The sequence below is a fragment of the Xenopus laevis genome, chromosome 1L, assembly GCF_017654675.1.
Source record: "Xenopus laevis strain J_2021 chromosome 1L, Xenopus_laevis_v10.1, whole genome shotgun sequence".
Taxonomy (NCBI): domain Eukaryota; kingdom Metazoa; phylum Chordata; class Amphibia; order Anura; family Pipidae; genus Xenopus; species Xenopus laevis.
Window position 1 is genome coordinate 60,887,009 of NC_054371.1, and position 19,391 is coordinate 60,906,399.

The window sequence follows — 19,391 nt, forward strand, 5'->3', positions numbered from 1 at the left end:
TTTGTAGAATCAGCGATGAAGCGTTTAATACTTTATGCAAATTAATTTCTCTCAACTTTTCACAACATACTCGTGACCTAAAGTTAGTGTTAGACCTCCATATAGTGATCAGGGACTCAGAGGATGGACTCTTGTGCTCCTGCATCAGTTCCGTTCTTCAGATTCTGTGCCTATAGAGGAATGCTGCCAAAACAAATGGCGTTCCTTGCAGATGAATGCATTGTACCGTTCTTGTTATACTGTTACTTTAGATTCGTCTCTATGTTATTAGATTATTTTGCTTTCGTTCTTTACAACATAACATGTATTGTCAAGCAACGCAACAGTTAGGAGATGACTAGATCTGCCTTTTTCCCCCAAATGCAAATGTTCTAACGTCTGTAGTGAGAAAGGTGTCTGAAGCTTTAAGAAAACAAAAACTCAGTAAAGGTGGTGGGATTTATAAAGGGGTATATACCCACCTACAGATGGAGAACATTTTTGTGGTCATAACCCCACTGGTTTTATATTTGTATAATATTGAAAACTCAGTGGTGGGCCATGAAGAATACCTGACAGTTTTACCACTGGGCAGCACAGATCAATCCAGATACATTCTTTTCGTTGTCTGCCCTAGCTATTCCTGAACCCACATGATATATTTGAAAGTGTGCTTTAAGGAAAAGTGAAAGAAACCATCCTAAACTATTGTTTCTGTCTAAGATCATCATCTTCATCAATGTAATACAAACCTTAAAACAAGAAGGTAAAAAGTAAAACTTTGCTAGAATTACTTTTCATCCTCATAAAATAACAAAACCTGGTATTCAGACAGAAACACTGTCCCCACAGGCAGCCGCAGACAACATTTGACAATTCATTCTGTGCAGGGAAAGCGAGTTGTCACTTACACTAGGCCATTAAAAGTATAAAAATACACAACACAGAACATGTTGGTTAGGCACTGTAAAAGGGTTAGGAATCCAAATGGTTGCAACTGTCATCCGATACCTTACTGTGGTCTGCTACTTGTAAATCTGCTTCAGGGGAGTCAGCACTGTAGAGTTCCTCAGGAATAGTTGCAGCGGTGGGTGTAGTTTGGGGGGTTATTGTCTGACCAAACCCTTGGTAGTGCCCTGATGGAGATGGTGGTATAGAGGAAGCTGCAGATATGGGATCCTGAGTTGATGAAGACAGCAAGCTTGTATGTTCATTTTGTTCTGGGTCGTCATTAAAAAACATTTTCCTGGGTCTGCCCAATACAGTCCTTCCTGCAAATACCAACCACATCTTCTTTATTACAACACAGTGAAGGATGAATCAATCCTCTCATAAAATACACACATGCATATATTACATACAATATAGGACCAAAAGTTTTCATACTCCTGTGTGTCAAGCATTTCATTCCCAATAATAATGTTGATTTCCCTTTACTAGTCCCCAAATTGGTGCCAACGCAGAATTGTCAAGAATGTCAATGTATGATGTAGAATTTAGGTCTACTTAAACAGCAAACAGATTTTTTTATATTCAATTTTGAAATCTGACATGGGGGTAGACATTTTGTCAGTTTCCCAGCTGCCCCAGCTGGGAAACTGACAGCACTGGGTATGGAATATCAATTATGCAGTTTTAATATTTTACTTATTTGCAAATAGGGATGCACCTAAAGCCAGGATTTGGTCTGGGATTCAGCCTTTTTCAGCAGGATTCGACTCAATCCTCATGTCTGGCCAAACCAAATCCAAATTTGCATATGCAAATTAGGGTCAGGAAGGGAAATCACTTAACATTTTGTCACAAAACAAGGAAGTACAATTTTTTGCCCTCTTTCCCTTCCCGACTTGGCCGAATCCCAGTAGTAGATTCGGTGTATGCCTACAAGTCTGGGTTTGATTTGGTGTTTGTCAAATATTTGCAGAGGATTCTTTATTCATCATAATCCAAAAATTATGGATTTGGTGCATCCTCAAACAAGAGTAATGGGGGATGAATTCAACAGATCTCAAAGAAAGGTGCAAATGACAGACTGAAGCAAAAGAAAGGCTAGCCAGGGTATCCAATGTTACGGCCAAAAACATCAGCAATTGCTACTTACCAACGTTTCGTACTTGCTCCGATATGTCGGCTCGAATATCAGATATATCCCACATGGCAAGAAATGAATCGAAACATGAGCCCTCTTCAGCCTCCTGAACGTATGGCTTATATGTGAAGCTATAATGGTGAGCAACAGCAGCCAGGAACATTTCAACACAAATAATGAAGTCCTGGAATAATAAAAGAAAGGCATAAATAAATGCTACAGGCTACACACAGAAATCTTTGAAGAGAAACAGATGCCGAGAGAGGGATAGTGATGATAAACTTGATTATTTCAGAAACAGTGCAGAATTTGTAATTCATTGTATTTAGAAAGTTTCTTACTTCATTGTGAGGAAGCTTATATTATATTTTCATAGTAGTTCCCCTTGAACAACCCCTTTAATGGCTACAGTGAATTAGGTCATTTGTGACAAGCCCATACTTCCTATTTTGTGGCAATAGTTTGAGGAAGCCCTTTCCTGTTACAGCAGGCATGTCCAAAGTGCGGCCCATTTTCAAATTTACACCGGCCCTCAGCCTCCATCATGAAATTAATAATAATGAGGCCCCCCCAGCACAGTGCGATCAGGAATCCCATAGCAGTAATATTAAGGCACATTAGTGAAATGATCTGGCACGTAGAGACGCGATGTTTTTGCATACTTCTTTAGGGCTGAAGGTGTCAATAGACGTACTGACGTGCCAGTACAGTAAACTAAAGAAGTATGGCTTCACTACGTTCCAGTAAGTGTCTATTGCTAACACCTTCAGTATAGACGAAGTGGCAGATCATTTCACTAATGTGCCCAAATATTACTGCTACGATTACTCTATTCCTGTAATTTAATGTGAATGGTTCAAAGAATGTCGGGCTGAATGGTCGGCCCCCCCACACATTTTCACCTCACCAAATCTGGCCCTCATTGCAAAAAGTTTGGGCACCCCTGTGTTACAGCATGATAACAACCACATCCATTAAGCAAGGTCAGTACAAAATTGGGTTTGCTGAAATTAGAGTGGAAGAACCTGGCTGGCCTGCATAAAGCTCAGAGCTCAAGCTAAATAAACACCTATGGATGAACTTGAAAGCCAGCTGCAAGCCAGACCTGATCCCAACATCAGTGGCCAACCCTTACTAATGTTCTTACACATACAGAAGCAAATCCCACAAATAATGTTCTAAAATCTATGGGAAAGGCTTTTAATAAGTGCAGGCTGCAAAGGGAGTACCAATTTTATATTAAAGTCCATTTAATTTAGCTGAGAGCTATAAAAATGAAGCATTTAACAGAAATAATGTTCCCCCTTACCCAAAAGTCTCTATTTACTTCATTATGTCTGTAACAGATAGACGTTACAGCAGAATAGTAGCAATGTATGGAAGTACCAGAAGCATTAGATATACAATATATAGTAAATAAAGTACCCCCTCTTGTAAAATATAAGGATATTATAAGTTACCGAGGAGTTTCATGACCATATAAAAACACGAGGCCGAAGGCCGAGTGTTTTTATACAGGTCATGGAACTCCGAGGTAACTTATAATATCCTCATATTTTACAACTGGGGGTACTTTATTAATTATAATACACAAATTTTAGTGACTCATGTGACAGAAATTACATCACTACTCACCGTTTATAACTGATGACATCACTACTCACCGTTTATAAGGATATAATTTACAAGATATTCATGGCTTTTGTGTATTATAATAATATAGAATATACCTGCAGACCAGTGGCCACATCTTGAACTCTTTTCCATTCCCAGGTATTGGAAATGACACCGGCCTTTACCAAGATGGCTATGAATACAGCTTGCCTATAGGGTAAAGGAGACCAAGGGGGTTATTTATCAAAATTCCAAAGATATCCGGACAGGGTTTCCCCTTATTTATCTATACATTTTCCCAAAAACTTACTGAGCTGGAACAAACTAAAAAAAATAAATCTGAAAACTGTCTAATCTATTGCACGAAACCAATCGTAAGTCATACATAGTTATAATGTTATACTTTCTCTGCATCCCCACTTTAACTGATTTGGATTAAAAAGGGAATTGTGGGTACCACCAATATAAAGGAACAAAATCAAATAACCCATATGACCCATTTACTGTTGCACTTATATGAAGTAAAAAGATATTTGGGACAGATTCTAAACACCAGGAAAACAGACAAGCTGGTAAAAAGCGTGACCACACTAAATACGCAGGATAAAAATAAATTGTCAGAAAGAGCACTTACCAAAATGAGACAAACACAACCATCTTGACGCACAGGAACTTGCCAACTGGCTGAATGGGGTTCAGCTCTTCTTTGAGTACTTTATAAAACAGAACAAGGCAATACATAGCAAACTAGTAAAAGACACAACAAAAAAAAAAAAAACAGTTAATTGAAGGTTCACAGGCCTATCTGTATAAAGAAAAATCACATGTTAATTCTTTGCTAAAAGCAAAAGAAAGTCTAGGAATTAAGCATTAAGTGCTTAAAAGTTACATTAGGATGAGAATCCGAGACATTGGTACGTACATCATATACCAGCCAGATGCATTGCTGCAGGTAATAATGCAATTTGCAATAATGGCAAACCATTGATCTCAATGTAAATACCAGCACTGAAAATAATCAAATCAGACTTAAGAGCTTCTGTGATGGAAGATATGGCAGAAGTAATTCTGTTTCTAAGAACAATACTTTAATTTTGGATTGTATTTAACAGCTGTTCTACAGCTATATGCCGGGTTCAATTAATATTTAATTTGTTTTAGGTTTTCCAGTTGTTTTTGGTTTATGTAGTTTAACTAATTTTGGTTTAGAATTACCAGAGGATGTGGTTTATATTTTTGAACTTTGGCACTGATAAAATGCCTTGTATGTTGTGTACTTGGACAATGTCTAAATTCAGACACATAAGGTCATATGTAAGTCGGCAAATGCAGTGAGCACAAAGCGATTTTGAGCACAATCGCCATGCCCCCCCCCCCAAGAATCCCAGCATCACTGCAGACTCAAGGGGGTGACTTGGCACAACTGCGCAGCACCTACTGCAATTGTATCCAATTTGCTAAAATGAATACAACAACCTTTACAACAAGTACCTTTAATGAAAGTGTTTTTCTGTGAAACTGACTGCGGGGTAATTATAGGGGGTAGCAACTGCACTTGCAGGAGTATAAAAGCCCTATACGGCAGACACACCCCCACACACTACTTGGATAGGTTGACGTTAATCTAGGAGCTACACTCACTCACTTGTGCGAATCCAATCGTGCTGCAGCACACACACAACAGTAGAAAGTGCAGTATTTTGTTTGAATACCGAATCAAACCCTAATTTGCATATGTAAATTATGGGTGGGAAGGGGAAATCATTTTTTACTTCCTTGTTTTGTGACAAAAAGTCACACAATTTCCCTCCCGCCCCTAATTTGCATATACAAATTAGGGTTTAGAAGGATTCGGCCGAATCCGAATCCTGCTGAAAAAGGGGGAATCCCAAACTGAATCCTGGATTTGGTGCATCCCTACAATAAATTAAAGTAGCAGGCACCCGCTTGGAAAGTTACGGGTTTTGTGCGGGAATGATCTATTACAGTAGCCGATACAATGATGGCAGCCCCATGTGGTTTTTGCTTTAGCAGGTGAAAGAAGTGAGTGCATATCCATATGTGCATAACTATGTGCTTATTTCATTTAATTATGTTCTGATCTTGGTGTATGATGTTTATATAATCATTCAGCTGAGGCTACATCCAGTGCTATTCCTAAATGTCTGAATTTAATGAAAAGAAAACATGTTCCAGTATTTCTGCATGCTAAATATAAAAGGTACTTTGACATTTCATACGCAGCTAACATAATAACATCATTCAAAACAAAGATGGTAAATTCCTACCACTTGCGATACGTTGTTTATTATAACCAAGTAAGTCCAGGCATTTTTTACACTGAAGTCACCTTCTCCGTATACTCCAGTCAGCTGACAAATCCTGAATAAAAAAAAAAATGGGAATAAATGGGCAACTTGTTGACTTCATTCCCTCATCCACTGACAATTGGGAATGGGACTACATAAACTTTAGCACCATCCATGAATTACTGAACAAACGGTCAGGCTATCTCCTGGTTTAGAATTTGTTGTTGGAGCATACACATTAGAAGCCTATATGGCCGTTTGAACAAGTGAGCATGTTCTTGGTTGGCTCTGAACAGTAATAGTGGTCAGAAATGCCGCTGCCCAGCTCTGCATATTCAGCATTGGTACAGAACAGAGAAATTAGTTGGTTGGGGGATGATGGTGCAAAGAACCAATCGTTAATGTTGCCTTTATTGTCCTTTAAAGGATAAGTAAACCTAAAATATAAGTGAATGTAAAATTAATGAGGCTGCTATTCTATAAGCAATTTTGCAATACATTCGTCATTTATCTTTTAATTCTAAGATATTAAAGGATAGATGTACTGTTAACATGTTAACAGCTCCACCTGCTGGTCATTTTCCTACTAGTCTGGCCACCAAGTAGTCAAGTAAGTTGTCAGTTTTTTAAAAGGACATCAGAGCAGCCCTCTTTCTTTCTCCTGACAACTTCCTTGACTACTTGGTGGCTAGACTGGTAGGAAAATGACCAGCAGGTGTAGTTCAAATTCATTCAGGTTAACAGTACATGTATCCCTTAAAGGAGAACTAAATCCTTAAAATGAATGTGGCTAAAAATTCCGTATTTTTTATACAGAACTTATGGCACCAGCCTAAAGTTTCAGCTTGTCAATAACAGCAATGATCCAGGACTTCAAACTTGTCACAGGGGGTCACCATCTTGGAAAGTGTCTGCGACACTCACATGATCAGTGGGCTCTGAGCAGCTGTTGAGAAGCTAAGCTTAGGTTGTCGCAAATTATCAAACAGAATATGAGGTTGGTCTGTAATATAAGCTGATGCTACAGGGCTGATTATTAAACTCTGGTTACTGGTTTTTGTGCTGCCATGTAGTAATTATCTGTATTAATTACTAATCAGCCTGATATTGTGACATTTCTATTCTATGTGTAATGTATATTGTGAGTGGGTCCCTAAGCTCAGTAAGTGACAGCAGCACAGAGCATGTGCAGTGAATCAGCAGAAAAGAAGATGGGGAGCTACTGAGGCATCTTTGGATACACACATCTTCCCTGCTAAAGGGCTGTGGTTGCCTTGGGCTGGTACAGAAGCACAAAACATTATGTACAACATTTCTACCTAATTCTTTAGTTAGGCTTTACTTCTCCTTTAATATCTTGTCATTAAATAAATAATGAATGTACATAGCAAAAGTGTTTAGAATAGCACTCATTAATTTTACATTCACTTATTTTTAAGGTTTACTTATCCTTTAATATTAACTGTAAAGTAGGAGTAGACAGCAAGTGAGAATAAATTGCACAATGTCCCTTAATCTTTGGGAATGTTAATATTTGCTCTATTTTTAAATGTTTTGCTCAATTGATCGGCCGTTTCCCATCCTAAAAATTGTCAATAATACAACTTAGCAAGGTAAACGGACGCCAGCATTGCAATATATTATATATGCTATACAAAAGGCTATTACATTTCAAAATGGACAGCTTTTGTTGTTGTTCCAATGCATAAAATACGCTGATAAGCAAAAAATATTTATTGATCTTGTCATATTTCCAACTTTTTTCATTCTGAAAATTGACTTGCTGAATATCAGTTCAGCAAGTCACTTTACAGTATAACAAACTGGAATGGAAAGAGATGCCTAGCCCTTTACAAGGCATACTTACAAGGCAATTACAGTTGTGACAGGCCGAACCACAGTATATTGAAGCACGCCCAGCTTGCATCTGAACAATAGCACACTACAAGAGAATCATATATTTTATTTGCATATTTCAATTCACAAATGTTTTCAGAAGAGATTTCTATCATATCTACATAATCATCTATGTAGACAGATATGTACGTTTCAACGAAGAGTAGCAACAAAGCTTAATACAGGTATGGGACCCGTTATCCAGAATGCTCGGGACCTGTGGTTTGCCGGATAACAGATCTTTCTGTAATTTGGGTCTTCATGCCTTAAATCTACTAGAAATTCATTTAAGCATTAAATAAACCCAATAGGCTGGTTTTGCCTCCAATAAGGATTAATTATATCTTAGTTGGGATCAAGTACAAGCGACTGTTTTATTATTACAGAGAAAAAGGAAATCATTTTTAGAAATTTGGATTATTTGGATAAAACGGAGTCTATGGGAGGGAGGCAGCCATTCCGTAATTCGAAGCTTTCTGGATATCGGGTTTCCGGATAAGGGATCCCATACCTGTACAATGAAAACTGCACTTACAATCTCTCTTTTATATTTGAGTGAGAGTAGAGTTTGTTCAAACTCCTACATACCACATATATGTTTATCACGCGACAGCACTCCATTTAAACCAATATACGGTACCTTTAATTCTCACATTTCAGGGCAACAAAATAACATTTTAACTGGCACGGCTCAAACAACGCCTTGTATCCACCTGGACATATCGCCATCTAGTGTTGCTACTTATCAATACACATTGATTTGCACATTGGCACCAATATGGCAATCATGCATCTTACGTAAGGCCAAGTACAAGGTATTGTTTTATTTTTACAGAGAGAAACCAAAATCATTTTTAAAATATGCTTACAATGGACTCCGTGGGAGATGGTCATCCCATAATTTGAAGCTTTCTATATAACAGGTTTCCGTATTTTGCTCTGCCAACTGACGTAGACAGGACCTTACGCAGTCACGCTGGCTTAAATTAAACCCAAATGTAAATATTGTTTAAATGGCCATCTCTGTTTGTTTGAAAAAAAATGATCTAAAGGTGATCATCCTATTTATTGAATTAAGGGTCTGGATAGTCTGACTGACCACGTAGACCAATTAAACAAGACCAATCAACTGTGTGACCAAAATGGTTCAATTAAATGGTTCAATTAAGATCAACATCAGACTTCCCTCTATGCCAATGTCCTCTCCATATTCTGAGAAGGGGCATCAGAAGATTAAATTTTCAGTTCAGGTAAACTGACTGTGATCCAATGGATTTGTGGATAGTCTGGATAAACTGCCACCTCTTTCCCCCATACAAACCCACATGGACATGCAGCAAGGTCAACATTGGCCAAACAACTCTAATCTATTTTTGTATAATCACTGCTACGCCTGTCTTCTAGTGTATTTGTAAGAGATCATGCTAAATAAAGAGAAAAGCGGAATAAAAAAGGATTTTACACTATTTCTGCGCTTTTTAACTTCTCCTAGCAAGAGGATATCCTACAGCCCTATTTCTACAAGGTTTCTGATGTGCACATGTTAAAGTTAAACGTTTGTAAGTACCCATTCAAACACCTACACGTGGTGACTTTTTAATGGATAATTGCACAAAAGGTATAATTGGAAACATATGAAAGTGTGGAACTACGTTATAAGTAAATATTACACTATAAAATTTTTAGCGTTTTCCCTTTTCATCCTACTTTTTCCCCTGAGCTTTATTTAGCGCAGACCTTTTAAACTTTGGATTTTATTGTATTTACTCGAGGAGAAACAAGCATTGGTGGGTCGGATACTAAAGGGGAAGATCCAGAAACATTGGTCATTTCTTTTAAAGTGGACCCGTCACCCAGACACACAAATCTGTAAAATAAAAGTCCTTTTCAAATTAAACATGAAATCCAATTTCAATTTTTTATTAAAGCATTCATAACTGTTGTAAACTCATTTAAAAATCTCAGCTGTCAATCAAATGTTGTCTGCCCCGCCTCTATGCCTAGGCATAGAGGCGGGGCAGACAATTGCTTTCACTTTCCATTCAGCACTTCCTAGTTGTCACTGCTCTCCCCACATTCTCCCGTTCTCTTCACCGTTTAATTGTGTAACCAGGGCATGGGGATGGACATCAGGTCCCCCATTCTGGTGCACAAACAAGATTCTGAGATGATACAAGGCTTGTCTTAATAACAGTGTCCACAAAATGGCTCCTGCCTGCTTGTTAGAATTATGAATTCCCAGACTGAAGGAAACAAGGTTCAAATAATTTATATAGTGTAAATAAAGTTCATTTTGCTTGACTAATGTGATAAAATAGGATTTTGAATAATTTTTTTGGGTGACGGGTCCACTTTAAGCAAAAACGCCTGTCTTCTAGTCAGCTTCATACTTACTCTCCCATTGCCCATGGTGGACAGCAGCATAGAGGCGGAAGATGTCTTTGTTGGTCTTTGGCTTCAAGAACTAATGCCAGATTTGGGCAACGATTTGTTAGATAGTTCAAAAGGAAAATCATGAAGTTGTAGATGACATAAGCCTCATAGCATTCTCGGCAGGTGTCAACATAAATAGCAATGTCAGGATATTTCAGAGCGATCCACTGTATTGTTGATGGCAAGCAAGGAAAACAACAAAAATATGTTTAACACAAGGAAATATGCCACAGACAAGAGAATGAAAGAAACTGTGTATCACATTTAAAGGAGAACTAAAGCTTAACTAAAGAAGTAGCTAGAAATGTTGTACATTATATTTGGATTTCTGTACCAGCGCAAGGCAACTACAGCCCTTTAGCAGTAAAGATCTGTGTCTCCAAAGATGCCCCAGTAGCTCCCCATCTTCTTTTCTGCTAATTCACTGTACATGCTCTGTGCTGCTGTCACTGAGCTTAGGGATCACTCAAAATATACAGTACACATAGAATAGAAATGTCACAATATCAGGCTGATTAGTAATTAATACAGATAATTACTACATGGCAGCACAGAAACCAGTGCAACTAGCATCAGAATATATTAATCCGCCTTGTAACATCAATTTATATTACAGGCCAACCTCATTTTCGGGTTGATAATTTGTGACAACCCCTAATCTTAGCTTCTCAACAGCTGCTCAGAGCCCACTGAGCATGTGTGTGTCACAGACACTTTCCAAGATGTTGACCCCCTGTGACAAGTTTGAAGTCCTGGATCATTGCTGCTATTGAGAAGCTGAAACTTTAAGATGGTGAGAGAAGTTCAATATATAAAACATGGCATTTTTTAGCCACATTCATTTTTAGGGTTTAGTTCTTCTTTAATAAAATTTCTGGCAGATTTTTAAAACGGTACTTAAAGTAGGGTTGCACCAAATCCACTGTTTTTGGATTCAGCTCAATCCCAAATCCTTTGTGAAAGATTACTGAACTAAATCCTAATTTGCATATGTATATTAGGGAAACAAGGGGGGATAAAAACCACTTGCACAGTGCGCGGTCAAATTTTTTTTGACTTCCTTGTTTATGTGATGAAAAGTCACATTATTTTTTTGGATTCAGTTCGAATCCTACTAAAAAAAGGGCAGATTCATGGCCGAAACGAACCTTGGACTTGGTGCATCCCTATTTTATGGTATTTGATACTCTGACCTAGTTCTGTTTAAAGCGGTGGTTCACCTTTAAGGTAACTTGTATTACCGGTATGTTAAAGAACGGCCAACTCTAAGCAACTTTTCAATTGGTTTTCATTATTTTATTTTTTTTATAGTTTTATAGTTATTTGCCTTTTTCTTCTGACTCTTTGCAGCTCTCAAATGGGCGTCGCTGACTCCCTTCTAAAAAACAAATGCTCTGTAAGGCTACAAATGTATTATTACTGATCCATCTATTTAGGCCTCTCATATTCATATTCCAGTCTCTTATTCAAATCAATGCATGGTTGCTAGGGTAATTTGGACCCTAGTAACCAGATTGCTTAAGATGCAAATTAGAGAGCTGCTGAATAAAAAGCTAAATAACTCAAAAACCAAAAATAATAAAAAATTAAAACAAACTGCAAATTGTCTAAAAATATTACTCTCTACATCAAAAATATTACTCTCTACATCATACTAAAAGTTATCGCAAAGGTGAACAACCCCTTTGATATTATTTCATACTCATACAGTACTACTGACATACAGTACACGTTCTATATAGCTGAGGCTTAGTTCCAAACTGACTGCTTTCTAATAGCAATTACTCTCATAATTTCATTGCACACCTCTGCTCCAGATCCATTACCTTCCTTTGGGCATGGAAAGAGGGGGAATGCTAATTTATGTAGAAGCTTCAAAATATAAAAAGAAAACATGTAGACACTGGGTTCAACCCTTACGATTTTTATTTGTATTTTCCTGCTCTTGGCTGTAGGTGGAAGATACAGAGTCTCAGGTCAGTAGCATTCCAGTTATTCCTGCCTCTCCACTGATTACTGCCTTAGGGCTCATGGGCTGTGTCAAAATATCAGCAACTGGGATCCTACTAGGGTGAGACTGAACAATCATTCCAACGACAGCAGTACCCATGGGAATCAGTGTGAAATTACAATTCCATCTGATACTCTCACAAAGGAGGTAGTCATATCACAATTTCAATTCTCACCGCCTATTCAGGCAGACAATCTCAAATAAAGATTAAAAGCAGACAATGATTTTTTTATGTATTACTTGGCCTTGGCCACGCTCCTCAGGAACTATGAATACCACAAATGGACAAGCCTTGTCTAAAACAACCTGTGAGCGGCACTAATTATAATAGTACAGGATCTATTATCTGGAATGCTTGGGACCTGGGGTTTTCAGGATAAGGGATCTTTACGTAATTTGGATCTCTAATTTGTTAAAGATAAACCCAATAGGATTATTACACCACCAATGTGGATTTATGCATCTTAGTTACTATACAATACTCTGGACCTGGGGTTTTCCGGATAAGGGATCTTTTAGTTATTTTGATCTTTATACCTTAAGTCTACTAGAAAATCATGTAAACATTAAATAAACCCAATAGGCTGGTTTTGCTTCCAGTAAAGATTCATTATTTTTTAGTACAAAGTACTGTTTAGAAAAGCAAATCATTTTTAAAAATATGTATTATTTAAATAAAATGAAGTCTATGGGAGGCGGCCTTTCTGAGCTTTCTGGATAATGGGTTTCCCGGATAACGGATCAGATACCTGTATAAGGTACTGTTTTATTATTACAGAGAAAAAGGAAATCACATTTTAAAATTTGAAGTAATTGCTTAAAATGAACGCTTTTGGCCTTGCGGTAATTTGCTTTCTTGGTAAGGGAGCCCACACCCGTATAACTATAAAAACACTAGTAAATCATGGGATTTTGGTTTAGGAAGACATGGTTCCTGATGAGATCTTCTGCATGGATTACGTGGGTTTACCAAGAGATGTTTCAATTGTTTTTCTTCCTACCCTGTTACTGCTGAGCAATATACCATGCAGGAGACGTCTGCCATTTGATAATGTGAAGTATAAGGGCTCTTACACACGATTGTTTTTGCCTGCGCTCCCCTGCGTTACGATCTCTTCCGTTCAGCCGCAGGGGAGCGCAGGAGCAGACTCAGTCAATTATTTTGAAGGGGGCTGTACTCACACAGACGCATGTATGCGACGAACGCAGGTGAAATGCAACCTGCTGCGTTCCATCTGTGTTTGCTGCTTACATGCGTCTGTGTGAGTACAGCCCCCTTCAAAATAAATGACTGAGTCTGCTCCTGCGCTCCCCTGCGGCTGAACGGAAGAAAACGCAATGCAGGGGAGCGCAGGCAAAAGCGGCCCTGTGTAAGAGCCCTAATGATAATGTGCTATGTACTACAATATGTGGTCTTTAAAATTATAAACAAACAGGGTTACAAATAAATGGCATGATATTCTAGACAATTATATGACTTGTCAAGTGTTTGTAGTCATGTTCACACTGATCTGCAAACAATACAAATATACTTACACTGTCTACACTGTAAATTGGCACCATCCACAGTATCCTGTTAAAAGAAGAAACTGTTCAGTACAATGCAGTTTATTTAAGAGCAAACAGTTAGGCGATAAGCAGAGAAAGAGTTACCTGATTATGGGCTTCTGCAACTCTGGCTGTGTATAATGAACCAAATGCTGCAAGATACCCCACAGAGATATTGGTATGGTCATAAGAACAAATATCCCAGCAATAAACCACGCCTTGGTGTGCACACCAACCTGCAAAACAGCACAACAGTTTCACTTTCCTGTATCTATGTTGCCTGTCAATGGTAGATATCAACCAGCTGCTTTAATCACAGAAAAAAAACTGTCAATTTCATGCTAAAGGTGGAAACGACTTCTCTAATTAGTTTTCAATTATCAGTCATAGTTAAACCCCTTGTGTAAAGAACTCTTCCTTATCTGTGGTCCTGAGACACAAACAGCAGCAGAGAAAAGCTTATTTTTTGACTACAGAGGGAGGGGAGGTAGAAAAGGTAAGAACAATGATCCATTAATACTTCATAAAGAAAAAGATTACAAATCTATATTTGTATTAAAAAAAGGCAGACGACATTTTTAGTACAAATCTCATATGTTTCTCATATGTCGAACTTTAGGTCTATACTGACCCTTTTAGACCACTGACAGACAAGGAGACTTGTCGCCCCTTGATTAATCTCCTCTTGTATTGACGACTAATCTTCTCCAAATACAAGTCTTTGATCCCGTTGCGTTTGGGCTTCCAGAGCTTTAAAATCACATGGTTTAAATAGTTTGAATGTGGTCAGGCTAAACACTGAAATATTGATAAATCCGAATTCCACAAAACTGCTTGGATTTGACCAGATTTGCTGCATCACTATGTGTGTGCAACTGCATACATTTTAAAAAATAAATGTGTTTTTTTTTTTTAAAGGAAACCGATAGGATAAATTAAAAAACCCTAATTTTGTAGGCAATTATGTGTACTATATGGTAGGCCAGCTTAAATATATTGCAATATATGGACAAACAATCCCTGTTTTGTTTAAAGGGTAAGGCATTTTTTAGTAGCAGTATGCACAAAATGTCTCTGTCTTAAATATATTGATAATGGGTTGAGTGCAGAGGACTCTTGTATTTGACTATATGTATTTTGTGGTCACAGCCTCATTGCACCCCCGCCTAATGGTTTTAAAAAATAGTGGTGAGCACAACTTTCCCTTGTTTGTTATAGTTTATACAGGAGCAGTGACCAGCTCCATGTTGTAGCTCCCACCCTTCCCAGCTATAGTCAGGTGATCCCACTGGTGTCTAATAAAAGGGCAGCCAAGTATGGAGGTTTACTTTGAAAGCAGCAAGTTAAGTTGCAGGTAAAACCAAGTCCCTTTGTAAAATGTATAATGAAGCAATAGAATTCTTAATGAATCAGATAAAATTGAGCATAGGACTGGCCAGATATGGGATGACTTTGACGTAGTTGGCCAGCTTAAATATATTGCAATATATGGACAAACAATCCCTGTTTTGTTTAAAGGGTAAGGCATTTTTTAGTAGCAGTATGCACAAAATGTCTCTGTCTTAAATATATTGATAATGGGTTGAGTGCAGAGGACTCTTGTATTTGACTATGTGTACTATATGGTGCTGGTTTCACATTGTTCTAAAAATTAATATCTTTCAAAATAGCCCCTTTATTGGAGCTCCCCATAGATATTCTCTAGTCCCTGTCAATGTTTCAAATGAGGGGCGGGCATGTCCTAAAAGAACAGTAGGAGGGGGGATAGCCAATCACAGCCCTGCAGTCACACAAGCAAAGGCAGGCTTCAGTTCCCTAGCAGGTCAGCCTAGCTTCTGATTGGTTCCTATCCTACAGTGCAGTGTGCCGAGTGCCACTGGCAGCAGGAGGCAGCATGAAGTGCAACAGTAAAACCCGCACCTGACCCGACCCTAACCCGCCCTCCACCTGCACCCGACTTCTGGCTTCCATTTATAGACCCGCGCTGCCCCGCCCAAGATGTTACAAGGGGTGGGGTGATCAGGCGCGCGTCTATAACAAAGGAAGTCGGAAGCCGGCAGTACAACCCTGACCCGCCCGCCACCTGCAAAAGGGGGTGTGAAGTAAATACGAACCGACCTGCAGGTAAACCCTCCCACACATAAATAGCGCTGGCACATTCTTGTTTTTTACATAATATATCTCCTTACAAGTTTATGATCATAAAATTGCCAAGCCACCATACCACATCAAGGTAAACCCCATATGGTGGTCCTAACCATTTACCTCTTTATATATTTTACACAGGCCAGCACTCCCTTCCTTGCCTACATTTCTTGGGAAAAGTGTCTCCTAAAACAAGCATTGGTCTCAATGACTGATCCTCCCCTTCTGTAGGAGAAAGACCTCTGAAAACATCACCCGTTTTTCAAGGCATGAGACCTCAATGGGAATGGGGTGCTACAACTACATTACTTGTACTTCCCTTCTGCAGAATAACTCTGGTAACATACAAAAAAAATACAAAGCTTTGTGTGAGCACTACAAGAATAAGAAAAATAAAAGAAGCGTAATGGAAGCGTGTCCATATTATGTCCATATTTCCCACTAACATGCAAAATAAAAGCACATTGTGCTACTTTCATTTTTCTTATTGATCATTTAGTATCTGTGCAAGTGTATATCATTTCAACCAAGGGTTTTTAGTTACAAGTTTATGAACAGAAAATTGCAAGTCACCTTTTTAATTGGTCTTCATCTTTTTATTGTAGTTTTTAAATCATTTGCCTTCCAGTTCTGCCTCTTTCTAGCTTCCCTTGTTGACAGGGGGGGGGGGGTCACTTACCTCTGCAAAAATTGTTACCTGGAAGGCTACAGTTTTAGGCTAATGCCACACTGGGCTGAAATCGGCCTACTGAAATAGGCAAACCAAAAATCAGCTGTCACGCAGGCATTAGCCACCTCTCCTGTTGCACCCAAACTGTTGTGTCGGCTAGGGTGTAGGTGCGCGAGGCTGATTTTGGCAAATCACTCTTGCTCTGAAATCAGTCGAGTGTGCCTGCACCCTAGCTGACACAACAGTTCCAGGTGCAGACAGAAGAAGAGACCGATTTCAGCTGCAATGTGGCATTAGCCTTAAAGTTAACGTTGCTTTCTGTTGTTCACCTTTATATTCAATCTCCTCACATTCTAGTCAGCCATCTGCTCTTCTCACTAAGTTTAACCATTCCTCCCAACATTTTGGAAATAAAAAGAGGGACAAAAAAGTTGTGTCACGACAATTTTTTTTGACCACATCCATTTTTTTGTGGCCACACCCCCAAAATTAATGTTCATTTTACAAAATTTGCCAGGTTATGAAAGTTTGAACATATTTCATTTCTTACAGTTTTGCTGAATTGCCAAGCTGTGAGTCTAACTTCTCCCAAGGGAGCTGTTATCTTATATTGTCACAATTACTTATTTGCTTATCTCAAAATGGTTACAAAAAAGTATCTTATCTGCAGCTGTGGCTGTTCTGCCAAAAGCCAATTACGTTAGAAACTTTGTCTTTCTGGCTGTTCAGTGCAGAGAAAAACAGGACTTTCCAGTACAAATGAGGGACTGCGGGTTGAGCTGTCAAAAGAGGGACTGTCCCTCTAAAAACGGTAAAGTTGGGATGTATGGACTTTAACCAGACATGTTCTCCTACCCCTAATATGTTTGAAAATAGTCAGTCATTAAAACACTTCCTGGTTGCTAGGTAAAATGGGACCTTAATAACATTGATGTACTGTATGTGGAAAACGTCTGATATCATTTTTTATTATAACTAAAAGGAAAAACACAACATAAAAGGCAAATTGCAAATCAGAATATCATTGTTGACATTATGCTAAAAGGTTGTTTTTTGGCCTGATATCGATCGGGAGGACCCATAGGGAGCCACCACACATGGGCAGATAACCTTAAGGGCCCTAACGCTAATCTTGTAACTAAGTCACCCTGATGTTAAAGGAGTTGTTCACCTTTAACTATTAATATGATTTAGAGAATGATATTCTGAGACAATTTGCAATTAGTTTTCATTTTCTACTATTTGTGGTTTTTGAGTGCTTTTTATTTGGCAGCTCTTCAGTTTGCAATTTCAAAAAAGGTCCAAATTGGACAATTTTAATTTTTTTTTTTACTGAACAACATATTTTTTTTAGAGTCCACTGGAGTCTATAGATATTTTCTTCTAGGCAAAACCTGACAAACTATTTTGCTTGTGGCTAATCGGAGATCATATCCTATACCAGTCATATAATTGTCACTACATCTTTGTCTTCTATACAGAACTGGGCCCTTTGTACCTTTTAAACGCGTTAGTAATGATTATAATCCATTCAACAACAGCTTTAGGATCTGACTGGTGATTTCACTCTTTCTCTGTATGTTCAAGGTATAAACCCACTCATTGTACAACGCTGTAGAATATGTTGGTGCTTTATAAACAGATAGAAGTAATTAGTAACTATTTTAATAATAAAGGTGCTGTTAAAGGGAAGTACAGACACAGAAAGCCTACGACAAACAGTACACACAACATAAACAAGTACCTCCATCTTCTGTAGCTTCCAGATGCATATTGGGACACCTACAATCAGCCCCAAAATATAGAGTAAGACCACCAGAGGTCTGATCCACTTCCTCCAGTTCCCGCAGGTGCACGGCATGCTGGGACACCCTCAATCGCTGATCATGGAGCGGATGTGCGGCCACTCACAGCATACCGACCATCAGCCTCGCTTTCTATACAACACAACTCACAACAGCAGCTCGCTGTCCAGCTCCTGGGCTACTGCCGGGCGGCTCATCCTGACAGAACACAACAGTTTCACAAGTCTCATCTCGCGAGAATGCGACATAATTACACGTGACCACTACAGCTATATAAGCGCAGTCACAGGACAAATAAATGCACGTGATAAGTGATGCAATTGTACAGAGGTCCTTGGTGTTATGGAACGTAATCCGCTGCTAACGCCCTATAGTCTCCGAGTTTGTTACCAGTGCGTCCACGTCTTAAATTTGACCAAAATAAACGGGTTTCTATTTTATTTTTTATGGTTACAGCTCCTGCGTGTTTTGCTGGTTTTTATTGTTTTGCTGGTTGCTGGCAATATTGCCATCTGCTCTTCTCACTAAATTTAACCATTCCTCCCAACATTTTGGAAATAAAAAGAGGGACAAAAAAGTTGTTTCACGACAATTGTTTTTTGACCACGTCCATTTTTTTTGGCCACACCCCTAAAATTAATGTTCATTTTCCAAATTTGCCAGGTTATGAAAGTTTGAACATATTTCAGTTCTTACAGTTTTGCTAATGAAGGTGAATTGCCAAGCTGTGAGTCTAACTTCTCCCAAGGGAGCTGTTATCTAATATGGTTACAATTACTTATTTCCTTATCTCGAAATAGTTACAAAAGTATCTTATCTGCAGCTGTGGCTGTTCTGCCAAAAGCCAATGTTAGAAACTTTGTTTTTCTGGCTGTTCCAGTGCAAATGAGGG

At 38.6% G+C, this 19,391-nt stretch overlaps 1 protein-coding gene across 1 annotated transcript; it reads right to left on the reverse strand.

The window, feature by feature from the left end:
• tmem184c.L (transmembrane protein 184C L homeolog) lies at nucleotides 1-18,666 on the reverse strand. Its single transcript, NM_001091995.1, has 10 exons — nucleotides 18,439-18,666; nucleotides 13,985-14,115; nucleotides 13,868-13,904; nucleotides 10,282-10,487; nucleotides 7,859-7,933; nucleotides 5,971-6,064; nucleotides 4,317-4,429; nucleotides 3,799-3,892; nucleotides 2,081-2,252; nucleotides 1-1,250 (listed from the first exon to the last, which is right to left on the reverse strand). The coding sequence occupies exons 1-10, from the start codon at nucleotides 18,553-18,555 to the stop codon at nucleotides 955-957; spliced, it is 1,335 nt and encodes a 444-aa protein (NP_001085464.1). The 5' UTR covers nucleotides 18,556-18,666; the 3' UTR covers nucleotides 1-954.
• Between the last annotated feature and the right edge of the window lie 725 nt (nucleotides 18,667-19,391).

Excerpts from the sequence above, each read along its gene's own strand:
- tmem184c.L (NM_001091995.1), bottom strand. The coding sequence starts at position 18,555 with ATGCCGTGCACCTGCGGGAACTGGAGGAAGTGGATCAGACCTCTGGTG. Across the intron at positions 4,430-5,970 it reads TAAACAACGTATCGCAAGTG|TTTGCTATGTATTGCCTTGT; the intron begins GTAGGAATTTAC and ends GTCTTTTACTAG. Across the intron at positions 1,251-2,080 it reads GGAGCAAGTACGAAACGTTG|GAAGGACTGTATTGGGCAGA; the intron begins GTAAGTAGCAAT and ends TGGTATTTGCAG.